The following is a 15680-nucleotide window of genomic DNA, read 5'->3' on the forward strand; positions in this document are numbered from 1 at the left end:
GAAATAGGTAGACACAAACTTCTTTTTTTCAGGTGAAAGTAGACAGTTCAGTGCAGTTTTTGGTAGTATTGGTTTTAACAAAGACATCAGACATTATTTTCTGTGGATCTTGAAAGTTTGATCATAATGCTAAAAATCGTTGACAATATGAGGCTACCTGTTTTAAAAAAGCTGCCAGCCAATTATATAAGCATTTTCTTCAAATCTGACCTTAAATCTGATGACAGAATGGGGTTCCCCATATATGAAAACATAAAAATAAGTCTTATTTTCACATTCATACCTTGTTTAGTCAAAAACAAAAGGGATTGCGAGATTTTAACCTGGTGTCGGCGGCCATATTGGATTTTGCCCGTTTGAGGCATTTCCACACATTTTTGCGCCCGGTATACAACAGATTTGGCTTCAGCACCCTTGAATACCCCTAAATCAGTTGTATACCAAAAATTAACACGATTTGCCTTCAGGGTTCATCTTTTGGGAAAATTGACCCTGACTAATAGGCCTACAAGTGCGTTGCGTTTGTGTGCTTTTTTGTTTTTGTTTACAAATTAAAGATGGCAGACGAGAGTGAAACTTTTTACTGAAATGATTATAGACTGTTGTTCACCAGCTACAGCAAGCAAATGAATTAGGAAGTCAAAGGTAAAAATTCTGTATATTTTCTGACACTGTCATTTACCATGACTGTCTAAACATAGGCTACTAAACAGTGGCGGACTTAGCAATTTGGGGGCCTAAGGCGAATTTAGCTAGGGGGCCCATCGGCCCATTTTATAATACTTTTTTTTTTTTTTTTTTTTTTTTAACATAAAATCTCTATATCGATTTTTTTAAATCACGATTTTCCATTAAAAAAATAATTACAAACAAAAAAAAACAGGCAATCTTGGGCTACAACCCTTTCTGGACAGATTTCAATGAATATTTGCAACTTTTCATGCAAAAATTGAACAAACTGAAATGTGAAATTTTCTGTAATCCCACTTTCACTTTGATATGAGAGCAGAATGATTCCCCCCCCTCACTGAAGTGTTATTTCATATGTCCATGCTTGCTGTCACTTATTTGAAGTGACATTGGTTTGGGATTTTGTGGAGGATTTTTAAATACTGCTGTGGGGAGTAGACAGTAGTAGGATAAGCGACAGGTGGACACTGTTTTCTGACAGAACAGCGGTTTGCAGGTATTTGGCGTTTTCAGGTGGATATTGTCTTCGTGGATGTTACAGACATCCCAACTTTCAAAAACTAATCAAGGAGATATTTACTAAATAAACCGAAAAGTGTGCTCTCTGTCAAGCAGTCGCCTTGACCCAAGCCTACCTGAACACTGACAGACCCATTGAGAAGAGACACGCGTGCAGTCAGGTTAAACAGAAACAAAGCCTTCATGCTCCCCCCTCGCGTGCCTGTGAAATCTAATCGAAGTAGCCAATTCCGCGGAGCTCAATGCGCGAGTTGCCATCTTGCCTGCACTTCTCATATGTTGGATGTTGGATTTCATGGGAGACTTTTAAATGTCGCTGTGGGAAGTAGACAGAGTAGGCGACAGGTGCACACTCTTTTCTGACAGAACAGCGGTTTGTAGGCGCTTGCCTTTTCACGTGGATATTGTCTTCGCGGACGTTATAGACACCAAAAACTAAAAACTAACGTTATTAGTTCCAAGTAGGCGAAAGGTGCACACTCTTCTCTGACAGAACAGCGGTTTGCAGGCATTTGGCGTTTTCAGGTGGATATTGTCCTCGTGGATGTTAGACATTACAGCTTTCCAAAACTAATCAAGGAGATATTTACTGAATAAACCGAAAAGCGCGCTCTCTGTCAAACGGTCGCCCTGACCCAAGCCTGCCTGAACAGACCCATTGAGAAGAGACAAGCGTGCAGTCAGGTTAAACAGAAACACAGTTCACGCTCCCCTCGCTCGCGTGCCCGTGGCATGTAATCGAAGTAGCAAATTCCGCGCTCAATGCGCGAGTTGCCATCTTGCCTGCACTTCTCATAGCCTATGTTGTAGGCTATGTTGGATATCATGGTAGACTTTTAAATGTCGCTGTGGGAAGTTGACAGAGTAGGCGACAGGTGCACACTCTTTTCTGACAGAACAGCGGTTTGTAGGCGCTTGCCTTTTCACGTGGATATTGTCTTCGTGGACGTTATAGACACCAAAAACTAAAAACTAACGTTATTAGTTCCAAAAACTAATCAAGGAGACATTTACTACATAAACCAAAAGACGCGCTCTCTGTCAAGCTGTCGCCCGAACAAACCCTTTGAAGACGTGCGTGCACAAGATAAACAGAAACACAGCCTTCACTCTCCCTGCGCTCGCGCGCCTGAGAAGTCTATTTGAAGTATCGAGTAACCTACTCCACACTCAATGCGCGAGTTGCTCTCTTGCCTGCTTTCCTTTCTTGCTCAACTTCTCATAGCAATGTCAAAAAAAAATCAGAGGGCTGTTGTTTTCTTCTATGGGTGTTAATTGTTTATTTTAAGTGGTGACGCTGCGTTTAGTCTAACAACACTGAACATAGCAAACGCTGTCTGCAAACGTCTTGTGCCTTCCTATTTTTTCGATGTTACTGACCATGAAGAGTTTGTTGAGTGTGGCGCTTGACTGCTATCCTCCTTATCTGAAGACGGGGTTGTGTGAATGTTTAGGAACTCGCCTGGCGCACATGGCACGCAAGGATGGAATAGTCCATTTTAACGGGAAAGAGAGGGTGTGCACAGAATCGGTATTTTTTTGTAATGTATTGTGTTGTTCTTGTTTCCAATTTAAACATACAAAATTCATTATTTATGAAAATCACCATTAATCTGTGAATTACTGTCCAAGGGGGCCCAATTTCCAGCTATAGGCCCATGTGAAATTTGCAAAGGGGACAGAGGGGGCCCCTACAGCTGGAGACTAAGCTGGGGGCCTAAGGCGGTTGCCTAGCAATGCCTCAATGCAAGAACCGCGCCTGATACTGAATGCCGGTTTTTCAGTATTTCAACTTAACGGTTGCCATGGCTAGAGTAGAGCCAACTGTTGTGTGCGTCATCATCTTGTAAACTCGTTTCTTAAAATTTTCTACGAGTTGTCCAGTGGTAAATACCAGAAGCAGTGGCGTTCATGTGTGTTTCGAATGTCGGCATTTGGTATTTACAATAATTACGAGACCACATGAACGCACTATCCTAGTATAGGCCTACCCACTTCTAAATTTCAGGGATTTCAGTATACCCACTTAAAATTGATTGATCCATTGTTTTGAATACCACAAATATAGGCCTATACAATATAGGCCTACCCACTTCAAAAAATGCTCAAATATAGGCCTACAGTATTTCCACCATAAAAAAGTAGACTACACCACTGGGGAGGGGCTTATTTTCCATTGGGGGGCATTAGTCCATTTAATTTTCTTAATACTAAAAGGGGGCGTTGTCAAGCTTATAATGAGGTGAGGAGTGCATTTGATCAAAAAAGCTTGAGAATCTTACATTTATGACGTCACCGTGCCTCTTCCATGGAAATGAACTAGGACTAGGTTATCATCTCACCTCTACTGGACTGGACACACACACGCACGCACACGCACGCACACACACACACACACACACACACACACACACACACACACACACACACACACACACACACACACACACACAAGCCTTCAATCAAAAGACAAATTTCTAATATGGCAACATATTACAATAAAACTTTTGAATCTTTGAATCTTTGAATCACTGATGTAGTGTCAAGTCACAGGTTAGGGGCTATGTCCAACCTACGACTCAGGTACTCACGTCATAATGAGAACAGTTGGAGGCTATGTTGTTCCATCGCTTGAGGCATTCTAAAGGAAAAGGGCAGTCAAAACAAGAAAGGCTTCCTCTCTACCATCCCTACCAGAGGCACATATTGTCACCAGGCTATGCAGGCAGCTGCTTGGGGCCCTCAAGTCTATAGATGGAGAATCTTTAAACTACAGTAGTGTTTTTCTGATCAGCAAAATACACATTTTCAATTGTTCAATTGAGGTCACAGTATACTGTACCTGGAAGGAGGATCATATTTGCCATCATACAAGGCAATAGCACTGTTTGGCCAGTGGGGGGAACCATTGTACTGTTGTGGAAATAATTCCCATTTGCCACAATGATCATGCAGCATGTGAAGTGAAGTGAAAGTGAAAGCCCAGCTGGGAAACTCCAACTCCCATCGTCATTGTGACACAGCACTCCACAGCACACAAGTGAACACTGCACACAACGAAATTGCATTTATGCCTCACCCGTGCAAGGGGCCAGTCCCCATTGGCACCCCAAGGGAGCAGTGCGGCGGGACGGTACCATGCTCAGGGAACCTCAGTCATGGAGGAGGGTGGGGGAGAGCACTGGTGCACACAATAGTAATTGCTAATCTGCCCATTAGCCACCAGACGTGTAAACAGGCCCAGTAGCTGGGCCGGGCAGCTGTGTGTGGCTATGGTACCATGTGAGGAGGCCAAGCAGGGGATGAGGCCATTATCTGAGTAACACTTTCATGTAGCTATAGGAAATAATGCACTTTCTCAGGTGAGCACTTCTTAGCAGCCTACAGAGGTGTGAATGTGTATTAGAATGTTACACAATAATTGATTGAATGTTATACAGTAATGATAACAATAATATGACTCAGAGAGGCAGATATTGTAAATCTTCTAAAAGGGATCCCTTTTGGACTTGTTGATCTTGAAAACATATTCTTCTTTTAGAGTCATTGTGAGTGAAACCAGACACTTGTGGACCTCATTGGCACAGATTTTGATGGCGCTTGGCGTACTCATTCAGTAATGTGAGTAATATGAATTCAGTAATATGAAATTATTTGACACTTTTCTTCCATCACTATCCAGGAAATTTCAACACAGAAATGGTTATTGTGCTGTTCGAAAGTTCTTTACCGTCTTTATCATTTAGTAGCCTAGGCCTTCATAAACAGCATACTTGAAAGATAGCTGATTTATGAGACAAGAAATTATATTAAAATGCTATATAAATATGGCTCCAGTGACTAAAAGATAAAGACTATTTTTGGATATGTTTTTGATGTTACATGCTAATAAGGAAAATGGGTCGTTTTAAAGCTAGTATATAGCCTATCTTTAGATTGTAGGCTAGTATCATCCCCACACACATTGCCTGGAGCAGATCAGGTGAGGCTGCTCCCCCAGTCATACTAAAGGACTGCGGTAAAGTTGGTTTGATATTGGTCATTCATTTGACATTCAAAATAAAAAGTTGATAGATGTGAAAAATAAACCTTGTGATTTATGATACAACATTGGTCTGATGACTCAAGGTCAAAAGGTCAAGTAGCCTATCATTATTTTTCATATTTTATCATTCATATAATTACCTGAGTGATGTCTGAAAAGCAAGTCTTGTGGTAAATGAGGTACATTTGTCTCTGTTTTATAAAACTGGTGTGGTGAGGTTCAAAAGGTCAAGGAGCCTAATTAATTTACAACATAATTTTTATCATTTTATTTCTTCAAAATTGCCAGAATGATGAATGAAAGCATGATTAGCAGTGAGGACTCAGCACTCTGCACTCTGTACCACAGACATTGCAATTACTGCCCTGAACCTGAAGGCACAGACAAGGGAGAAAGGTAATATCATTTTATGAAGAAAAGAGGATTGAGGGGTGCATACACAACCGTTCAAATAGATCAAGGTGGTGCGAGCTCAACGTCTGATTCGTCTCGTGAGGATTTGTGTTCGATTTGACTCAAGCACATTACAAACAATAGCCTATATTAGCATCATTATTCAAACCCATTCTAAGCTACTTAAGGATCTCAAGCCCATCTATAGGCCTACTCGCACAGCACTAGAAATTAAGCCTATACTTTGTAATAGTCATTAGCAAGCCTCTAGTTTAAATTAATCAGCCAACCGGCCAAAGGCAGGTGAAATTTCCGTTTGGCAGAAAAATATAAACTTACTACCACTTTGACCCAAGTGACGAGTAAGTTGAATATTCTTCTTATGAAGGGAGGAATGTTGAGCAACACGGCATTAACCCGTTAAGACATGGTGTTATAAATGTGCTGTTACCGGAATGGCAATGGCCAAGTCATAGTGTATTACTAAAGGCCCTGTGTTATGTTATAGTAGTGAAGTACTGGTAGTTAACTTTTCAATGACCATTACAGCGTGCCACTGGAGGTACGGATATGCATTAAGGGGTTGTGTTTGACTTGTAAGATTGAAATCTACTACTTGTATACAGTAGAAGTAGATGTGCTTTTACGGATGTAAATAGCCTACAACATACCGGTAGTATGATATTACATTGTTTCAACGTTGCAATATCATAACACTAGTGTTGTAATTAAATATGTACTTCTACTTCTACTTTATTCAATCCTGTCTACTCACCAGCTACGTTAGAGCCTAGTCATTAGTGAAAGTGTAGTTGGCTTTTCTTTTTACAAAGTGGACCAAGGCTTTGGTTCAAGGCTTTGTTTTTTTTTACCCCTAAATGAGCACTGCGTACACGAGGATGCATCCGAAGTATATCTTTCCTCTATATGTCAAAAACAGGCCAGAATCTTGGTGGCAGACACGCAGGTAAAAGAGAAACAACTGTGATAGTACTCTTTTACCACCAGGAGTTGCTCTTTACTTTTTATTGTAAAATGAAAGTTCCTAGTATCCACCACTAGATGGCTCTATCTATACACATGAAAGCAAAACAGATAGGCCTACCGTATTACCACACACTCACTATCTCAAAATCACAATATAATACAAATTTTCAAGTGCACCATATACCTTAAATCACTGTTTGAAATCTTGTTTACTATAAAACCTTTAGGCACATGGACTATTGTAAATGTACAAATGAAATAAAAGGCTTAAAGTAATGTCTGAGGAACCATTGTCATCTATGGCAGTGTAGTGTATATTCAATTAGTATATGACATTGAAAAGAATGGTGATTATGACCAGTTTTGGGCAGCACCTGTGACCCTTGACCTGCCTCAGGTACATGCTGAGTGACCTAAGGTCACCAACCTCTTAAAACTTAAATATCTTAAATACGGTTTGTGAACAAATGTTAATTTTGCGTTCACAGTTACACATATGGGCTACCAACTTCACACAGGTCATCTACCTGCCCGTAGGCCTACTTGTCATCCAGAAGACATTGCATGATGGCCAGGGGACAAGGCCGACAAGTATTTCCTTATTGATAGCGGCATGGCATGCTGATAGAATCAGCACACCAAAAATATTGGTTTTAACACTCTAAGACCAAATATTACAGTATTAGAATATTACAAAAAATAAAATGACAGTATTTTTTTAAACAATACTACATTTACACTATTCACAAGTTCTAAGGAGCTTGCGGTAGTTCTGCCAGGAAGACTCACGTGCGCATCTTGTGGAGCCAATCAGCGGCCGCTATTTCCTTTATAGTGACGTGTCTAACTCTCCTTTCTTGCTGGCCTAGGTGCGGCTGGTTCAAAATCTCCTCCTCCATCAACACCACCACCAGGTTGGTCCAGCCTACCTGTCTGGGGGGTTAAAGGTCCAGTCCCTGCTGCACGGCTACAGCAGGCGCTCCTGGATCCGCTGGCGCAAGACCCGGGCTGATGATTGGACCTATGCCAAAGACTGTCTACCTTCTGTCAATTCCATTGTCAAATATGGCAACATTAAATCTTTGAAACGAATTCCTCTCTCTGAGTGTTAATGGCTGATGCTGTGCTGTGCAATGCTGCTGAATGGCCAGTGGGGTAAATGGGCCTATTTCTCGTCATAATGTCCTATTTGGCAACCTCCCAGATGAGTAAAAAAACCTGCAGTTGTACAGTACTTACTGCCGATCTTGGGTAATACATGTAGTTTTAAATGCTGTGTTTTCAGAATTTGGAGAGGTTTGTGTCCAAATCACTGCGTTCATTACACAAATTTGATGTGTTTTGGGACATACAGCAGTGTTTTAAGCAGTGCATTAGCCTATTTTTTTTATAACGAATCACATTTTTTGTCACAAGGCCTGGCTGGATTCAATGCATTTTTAGGGGGGGTTAAACATTCATTGCCTTATTTAGTCCCACATACCTAAATCCAGGGGTGGGGAAACTTTGTAAAAAAGTTTGCGGGTTGCATACTCAAAACCTAGGCTTTCAGGGGCCTATGCAAAATGAAGAGCACCTGTTTCGAACCAGTTTTTAGTGAGGAAGCAACTGTGTTTAGATCTGAAAATCTGCAGGCTGTCTCAAATGTTTTACTGTGTGATGATGAAGCCATAAACAAACTTGACACACCAGTTCTGAAACAGTTCTAATATTTGATGTTGGGTGAATGCAACAGGCCTGTTTTTCTCCTTAATGGTGGGCCACATGAAAAAGAGTAGAGGGCCGCATTTGGACCCGAGCCTTAGTTTGCCCACCCCTGCCTAAAGCATTAACGCTACAAAATATGCAAAGGATAAACTATCCTTTGATAAACTGTCCTCAGAAAAGAATATACTTAAAACAGATGCATTTTGAAATCCTATCAGATTTTGGCTCCTGGAGAGGTCTGTGGAGAGAGAGGCAGCTCAAGTGATAGACCTATGGGATGTTCCAAGAACATGGTTGAGTGATAAACCTGGCTAAGTTTACCCAAAGAGGGTGGAGTAATAAAGAGGATTCAAAACACGCCCACCCAATGCAAAAGAGTGTGCTCAAGCAGAGAAGTTAGAATATAGGCTCAAGTTGGGTCTCCTAAGGGGGCGTTGTCCGCTCCTTCTTTTATTTTTGAGGTGTTTGCACAAGAAGTGCGCTACCGCCATCTACAACGCTAAGAGGTGACTCCATTTATTCTCAACCTCAGGTCTTCTAACCGAAGGTCTCTTAAAGGGGCGTTCACCCAACATAAAGTGGATATCAGAAAAAGAACTAGAACAACGTATCTCTATAAGATCTCTGGTTTACCCTATAGGAACAATAACGCTGCTAATAGACAGCCCAGGTGTCATTTATTCAAGAAAATGAGGCCTCCAGGCTCTTCAATTAGATGATTTAGCATTACGTCAAGGTGAACTTTACCTGGCATTCTCCTGAGCGTTCTAGGAACACCCTGCTGCTGTAGGTAAGCCAGAGATCTCTTCACCTCAGTGGTTCTCAACTGGAATAGTCTTGGGACCCACAATTTTCCACGGTCATTACGTTGGGACCCAACATTTTGTTGTGCCATGTCTGAATCAAGAATATACTGTACATCCATGCCTTTCATAATATGCATCAGCATTTGTTTAGTTTGCTGCTGACATAAAGTACAACATGGCCATCAACTGTCGTCGACACCTACAATACTGTATCTGGTTTAAATTTTGTGGCCGACAACAAAAGTTTGAATTACCCCAATATATTTTAACGCCACAGATCCACAGCCCACTCAAGACCCCACCACAACCAACATGAACCCACCAGTTGAGAAACACTGCTTTAGCTAATATACTATACTCCAGGCCCTATTATCCTGCAATAGCTCCCAACAGATTTCACGGGGCCAATACATGGGGGCCGCTGGGGGGGGAAACTGGTACAGATTCTAAGGGCCCAAGCACTGATGGGGGCCCTTAAGGGGGCCAAAGCACTGAGAGGGGCCCTTAAGGGGGCTCAAAATTTGAATCTTTCATGGGGCCCAACATTTCTGGCAGCGCCCCTGGGGCCAATACATGCAAATATAGCATACTTCCATTATTTGACCAACTAACATAGGCCTACAGGTTAGGTTAATATATTCCAAATAGCTGGTGATGGCTTAAAACTATTTGGCACCTCCTTGATACTCACCTCAGTGTCAATGAAGTGCTGAACAGGTAGTAATGAAAAACACCTCAATCCAAGTCCTCTTGTCATCAGTGTCACAGAATTATGCATATATTAGAAGTTACTCTTCAAATATTCTAGATGTCACTAGCAGGTCAAACAGCCAGGTTGGAAAGCCAGCACTTTCCATCATGTGATGGCCATCCACATGAATAAGCATGGACCATCATTATAAGATAGCATATTGGTGCTATTATGCAGCATTTAAACCGCCACTTCTAATAGTTTGTATCAAGCAATGCGCTTTGATTACAATTCCACAAACCCAAAGTTTCCAAAAAGTCGGTTGTCCAAACTACTATATTAGGGTTTCTCCCATCACTTTATTGCCAAGGCGGCCACCTTGACACCTACCACCTCGACTAGGTCCCCGGGAAAGATATAGGCCTATTATGTAACATATTTCATGTTGTGAATGTAAGTTACTTAGCAAAAAATATATACTTTTTACTCGCCACCACCTTGACTAACAACAATTCTGGGGGAAACACTGGGTATACACTACAAAAAGGTGATTTAAATAACAAATCTGGTTGCATCAACACGTTGAGTCAACTGAAGCAGGTTTAGTACTTGACTAACTTTGTAGAATACCTCCTAAGGCAAGCAGTGGTTGGTGGTACTCAAAACAGCTCATAAAACATAAAAACCAAATATAAAATAATAACCAAAATAACTCCAGAAGCAAGGAGAAACTTGAGGGGATCCAACTTTTATTTGCCCTTATTTAAAATGTTACAATTAAACCATAAGCATACTTCAACGTTAGCAAAATAAAAGAAAAACAATAAAAACCCAGAACGTTATGTACAGAGACAAAAAAACAGAAAAAAAAAAATAAAAACAAAAAAATAAAGGCTCACGTTTGTACACCCCTACGTCATAAACCGTTATAACATGTGAACATGGCAGACACCAAGTGGAGTTTTTTTTTAAAACACAGAGACCAAGCCAACTCCCCTTCCTGGAGTCCTTGTTCAATACAGGACTAAATACTGGAATATTCTCATCTGAAAAATCTAGGAATGCAGAACTTTTTTAAAAAATAAAAAAGAAGAATTAAGATACTTGACTTCATGCGTAGAAGGGGGTTGGGGGGGGGGGGGTGGGGGGTTGGTCAGGGGTAGGAGAGGTCTTTGTTATTCCCCACCTGTTGGTAGGGTTAGTATATCCCAGGAGGGCGATTAAAAGAAAAAATAAAATATAGGAAAAATAAAAAATAAAAACGAGTGTTACAGGGCTACCACGCTGTCTCTACAGATGCTTTTCCCTCGAGTTCTGAGGAAAATCTGTCAATACTCCCGGTGTGTTCCGTTTTGTTTTTTTATAAAGTGTTGTCCTGCGTTGTTCCCTCTTGAGTTCCATGTGAGGGGGTCGAAGGTCAAAGTTGATCGTCGGCGTGGCGACTGCCTTTCCCATCCGCGCTCCTCCATCTCCCAACCAAAACGGCTTCCGGCGTGGCACAAGTCTCTTATATATATTTATATATTTCATCTTGGAGGAAGAAATTGTAAAAACTAAAACAGTCAAACAAAACAAACAAAATAAAAAACAAAACAACAAAACGAAAACAAAAAAAAGAAAATAACAAAGCAAAACAGAAAACAGTCCGGTCACAGTAGGCCTCTCCACGGCCTCATCACTCCGCCTTCTGCTCAGGTTCAGAGGCCTCGGCCGCGGGCGTCGTCTCTTCGGCTGCAGGTGCGTCTGCTTCGGCGGCGGCGGGCTCCTTGCTGGGTGGGGCCTCCTCGCTGGGGGCTGCTTCCTCGGGCTTGGGCTCAGCAGCCTCTGCCTCGGGTGCTGCCTCTGTGGCCTCTGCTTCGGCTGGGGCAGGGGCGGCCTCTGCCTCGGCGCTGGGCTCAGCGGCGTGGCCGTTCTCCTCGGGCTTGGCCTCCTCGGTCGTGGGTGAGGCGGCCTCCTCGCTGTTCTTCTTGCCTCCCTTCTTGAGAGAGATGCCCTTGAACTTGAAGGAGTTCTTCAGGGAGAACTTCTTCTTCTTCTTGCCATCCTTGCCCTCTGCCTCGCCCTCAGCCTTGGCCTCGCCCTCTGCGGGGGCAGGGGCTGCTTCGATAGCGTCGCCGGCCGCAGCCTCCGTCTCCTTGGCTACCTCGACGGTGCCATTGCCGTCGGCAGCAACCGTCTCACCGTCGGGCTTGACAGACACATCCCCGTTGGTCTTCACGTGGCCGTTCTCCTGTAAGCAGGGACAAAAATGGGATTCAGTTGTGGTGCTGGACCAAAATATAGTCCCTTCAAATACCCATAGGGCTTCCTACTAGCAATACGCTGTAAAAGGTAAGTGTTAACAAGAATGTGCATTAGGATTGCAGAACTGCAGAACTGTCACTCAAAACACAATCAATGGGGTGAATGAGTTGAGCCTCATATATCTGAATCCAATGCTTCAAAATCACAAGAACATATGGAAGGCGTTAATATAATTTGAACCCAGGTTGTTCACACGGATAGAGACAGTAAATCAGCCGATTGTAGGACCCGCCCTGTTAAAACATCTGTATTTTTCTAATCGGATTTGCTGACAGTTTTGAGTGTACACGTTCGAGACCAGATTAAACTCGCTTTGCCTGCTGCCACAAGGGGGAGCTCGTGCTCCATGCAATAACATTCCAGCTGCGGCGTGGTGGACTAGCGAGCGAGGAACAAAGAAAATGCTCAAATCTATCGAGCCAGCCAGGTTACCGTTAGGTCTCCAATGGCCAAAAATATGTGATTTCTGAACAGAGGCGTAACATCTCAGTCATATGCAAGACTGCGGGTTAGAATTTCAACAATATGTGGGTATGATAAAGCACGATACAGACTGTATGAACATTGCATGGAAAACGGTGCATCACAGTAATTGTAGTTTGACGGGTGAATTTCATTCTCTTGCAATGATGTCCAGACGCGACATCGAAAGCCAGTCACTACATCCCTGAGACTGCCTAGAGACAGACGTGTACTACAGGATATAGCTTAAAATGCGAACGCCATCACTTGGGTGTCGATGATGAATTTAATTAACCAAAATGTTGGACTCTCACACCCAACCCAACAGCATCAAGCTACATCGCCCGACGCCTGCACAGAGACTACACAGCTTTGCAGCCGTCGCTGCTTCTGTGCTTGGCTTTGTTTGCAACTCAGCAGAATGCGCCTCGCGCCGACCTCATTAGCATCTCGTCGCTTTTGTTCTGGCAGCCTCAGCGCCAACAGTGAAATGCCCAAATGTTACCCACGGGATTCATATAAATTCTACTGCGAGATAACTTTATTCATTGGTGAACAGCACATCGGTATGCATTGAAGCATCTGCATTTATAAGAACAAAATAGTAAATGTGGGATTCGATCCAAACCTTCATGGGTGGAATGGGTTACCAGGCTATCAATGGCACAATGGTGGGGTAGTAAATGAACTGCAAACGTGGTCCGAAACGTGGTTTACTGGCTTAGTCCGCTTTCCAAATGTCACGGCAATTTTGAAGCGGTTTGAAGTTAAGCAAAAGGCACATTCAAAAGAAAGCCTCAAATACATAAAAAGAAATCACTAACTGAGCCAAGTGACCACTGATCTGACTACACATGGTTGGAAATCTAGGGTGAGTTAGTCTGGCCATCAGCAAACACGCTAACACACCATCTAATTAACCATTGTGATACATGTGCCGAGGGTTGAATGGAGCCATGACCCGTTAGGTGAGGGTGTGATGCCGGTTGGGAAAAGCATGCATGCATGTATGCATGCCTGCCTGCGAGTATGCTTACCTGGCCATTCGTTTTGGCAGCTGCCGAATCACCCGCTGCTTTACCCTCCACGGCTACTCCACCCTTGGTCAACTGGGCTCCCATTTTCGTTTAGTTCTTTTGTTTAAAATAAAAAATGAAATGAACAAAAATCCAACAGGCAGAGTTGATTAAAAATCCCCAACCCCGAATCGATAAATTGGCTCGTGAAGGTTTAAAATCCGCGGGTATTCAATCCTGCGTCGATTTAAAGCGTGAAACGGTTAAAAAGTTAGTCCAACTGTGATGTGTCTCTTCGTCGCAACGGAACCGAATGAAATTCAGTCAGCCACAAGTGTGAGTATTTCTACTGAGCCTCAAAAATCGCGCATGACTCCACCCATGGGCGTGGTTGCGTGACGTTTCCAATTTGCAACAGGGGGTTGGAGCTCCAGTCCCTCCGAGTCCACTCGCAAGAGACGCTGCTGTTCCACGGGAAGACTCATACCAGGGTCTTTTTCAATTAGAAATATCAACAATCACACAAAAAAATCTAGTTAGGCCCACACGCAACAGTTGGAGGTGACAATTTCGACTGCTTTTGCCTACTTTTCAACTTCTTCGACTGTCCAAAGGAAATAAGATCCACGCATTGACTGGCGATTTTCTCGTTTTTGCGTTATATAGGCCTAGGCCTAGCTGTTTTTTAGGCCTTTAGGCCTATGGTGGCAAAAAGCCTAGAAAAACAGAATAGGTCTAGTCCATGTGTGTTTAGAGGCAGCAATCAAAATCCATAGAGGGCGTGCAGAACTGAAATGCTGTAACTGACTTTGGAGAACTTAAATGAGGAATAGGTCCTAGATCATTGCGACGATAGGCCTACTCAACCTGCCTATTGTAGGTGATGGTCACCCTAAAGGAGATTGCACCAGACATTGGACAGAATACCCTGGTCTAAAGTCCTGGTGTGAGGGAGATGTCATTTTAAGATTACTGTGTGTTTGTTAACTCTCTGCCTTGTCTGCATCCTCAGAATCAACTCAATTTGTTTTTTTTTTGTTTCTCCTCTCTCTCTCTCTGCCTCTCTTCTGGTCCTTTCCCCTGCTCTCCTCTCCCGCTCTTACGTCTCTCCTCCCCACTTCTTCCATCTCTCTCTCTCCTTCCTCTCCTGTTTGCCAAATGACTTTAGCCCACAGTCAGAGGCTTTGGTATGTGTGCTATGCTCCCTTCCCCTCCACCCCAGAGTGCCTTTTTCCCTCTGAGGCAAACGACTCCTCCAGATTGTGACTACCCCTGGGCGTGTGTGTGTGTGTGTGTGTGTGTGTGTGTGTGTGTGTGTGTGTGTGTGTGTGTGTGTGTGTGTGTGTGTGTGTGTGTGTGTGTGTGTGTGTGTGTGTGTGTGTGTGTGAGAGAGTGTGTGTGGTTTGGTAGGCTAGTGATATTATGTTGCGTGTGCCTGTGTGTGTGTGTAAGCAAGTGGGCAGTCAGTGTCATGAAAAAATGTGTCAACAACACAATGGATTAGAGGGAAAATATTTCCCCAATATTTTTGTTGTTTTATAGTGGAAGCATTTCATATCACATTTTTACAAGTAGTACCAAACTCTAGATCTATCAGTTATCATCTGATTCTCTATCCCACCAAACACTCATGTCTCTCTCACAAGTGTTTGTGAGTGCACAGTAAATGTTGCGGTGTTAATTCAACACTTAAAGAGTTCATTTAAGTCCAAATGATGTCAAATCAACTCTCCAAGTGTTAAATGAGCACTGCAGAATTTACTGAGTGGAGGGGGTGTTTACATGCTCATCAGGCACGTCTTTGTGCATATTCTTGCTAAAGACTTTGGCGCTGCAAGTCCACGTTGTGTGCACAAACTTGTGTGGCCTCGGGAGGATCTTCCCCAGCTTTGAGTTGAGGTCAAGCGGTAACCTCAGCCCCGGTTAGCTCAGCAGACCCCTCAGAAAGGGGCTTAGCCAATCTAGGCTCCGTTCATTCATTCATTCACGTTGTCACAAACAAAACTGCTGCCACTGACTGCGTCAACCACCAAAACACCACCCAATTAGCCTGAGGGGCC

The 15680-nt window shown here is 43.0% G+C and overlaps 1 protein-coding gene across 1 annotated transcript; it reads right to left on the reverse strand.

Moving 5' to 3' along the window:
- Positions 1 to 10570: 10570 nt before the first annotated feature.
- On the reverse strand, positions 10571 to 13938 carry marcksl1a (MARCKS-like 1a). The gene is made up of 2 exons (XM_063224145.1): positions 13642 to 13938; positions 10571 to 12068 (listed from the first exon to the last, which is right to left on the reverse strand). The coding sequence occupies exons 1-2, from the start codon at positions 13723 to 13725 to the stop codon at positions 11514 to 11516; spliced, it is 639 nt and encodes a 212-aa protein (XP_063080215.1). The 5' UTR covers positions 13726 to 13938; the 3' UTR covers positions 10571 to 11513.
- Between the last annotated feature and the right edge of the window lie 1742 nt (positions 13939 to 15680).

Source organism: Engraulis encrasicolus, chromosome 19 (genome assembly GCF_034702125.1).
Source record: "Engraulis encrasicolus isolate BLACKSEA-1 chromosome 19, IST_EnEncr_1.0, whole genome shotgun sequence".
Taxonomy (NCBI): domain Eukaryota; kingdom Metazoa; phylum Chordata; class Actinopteri; order Clupeiformes; family Engraulidae; genus Engraulis; species Engraulis encrasicolus.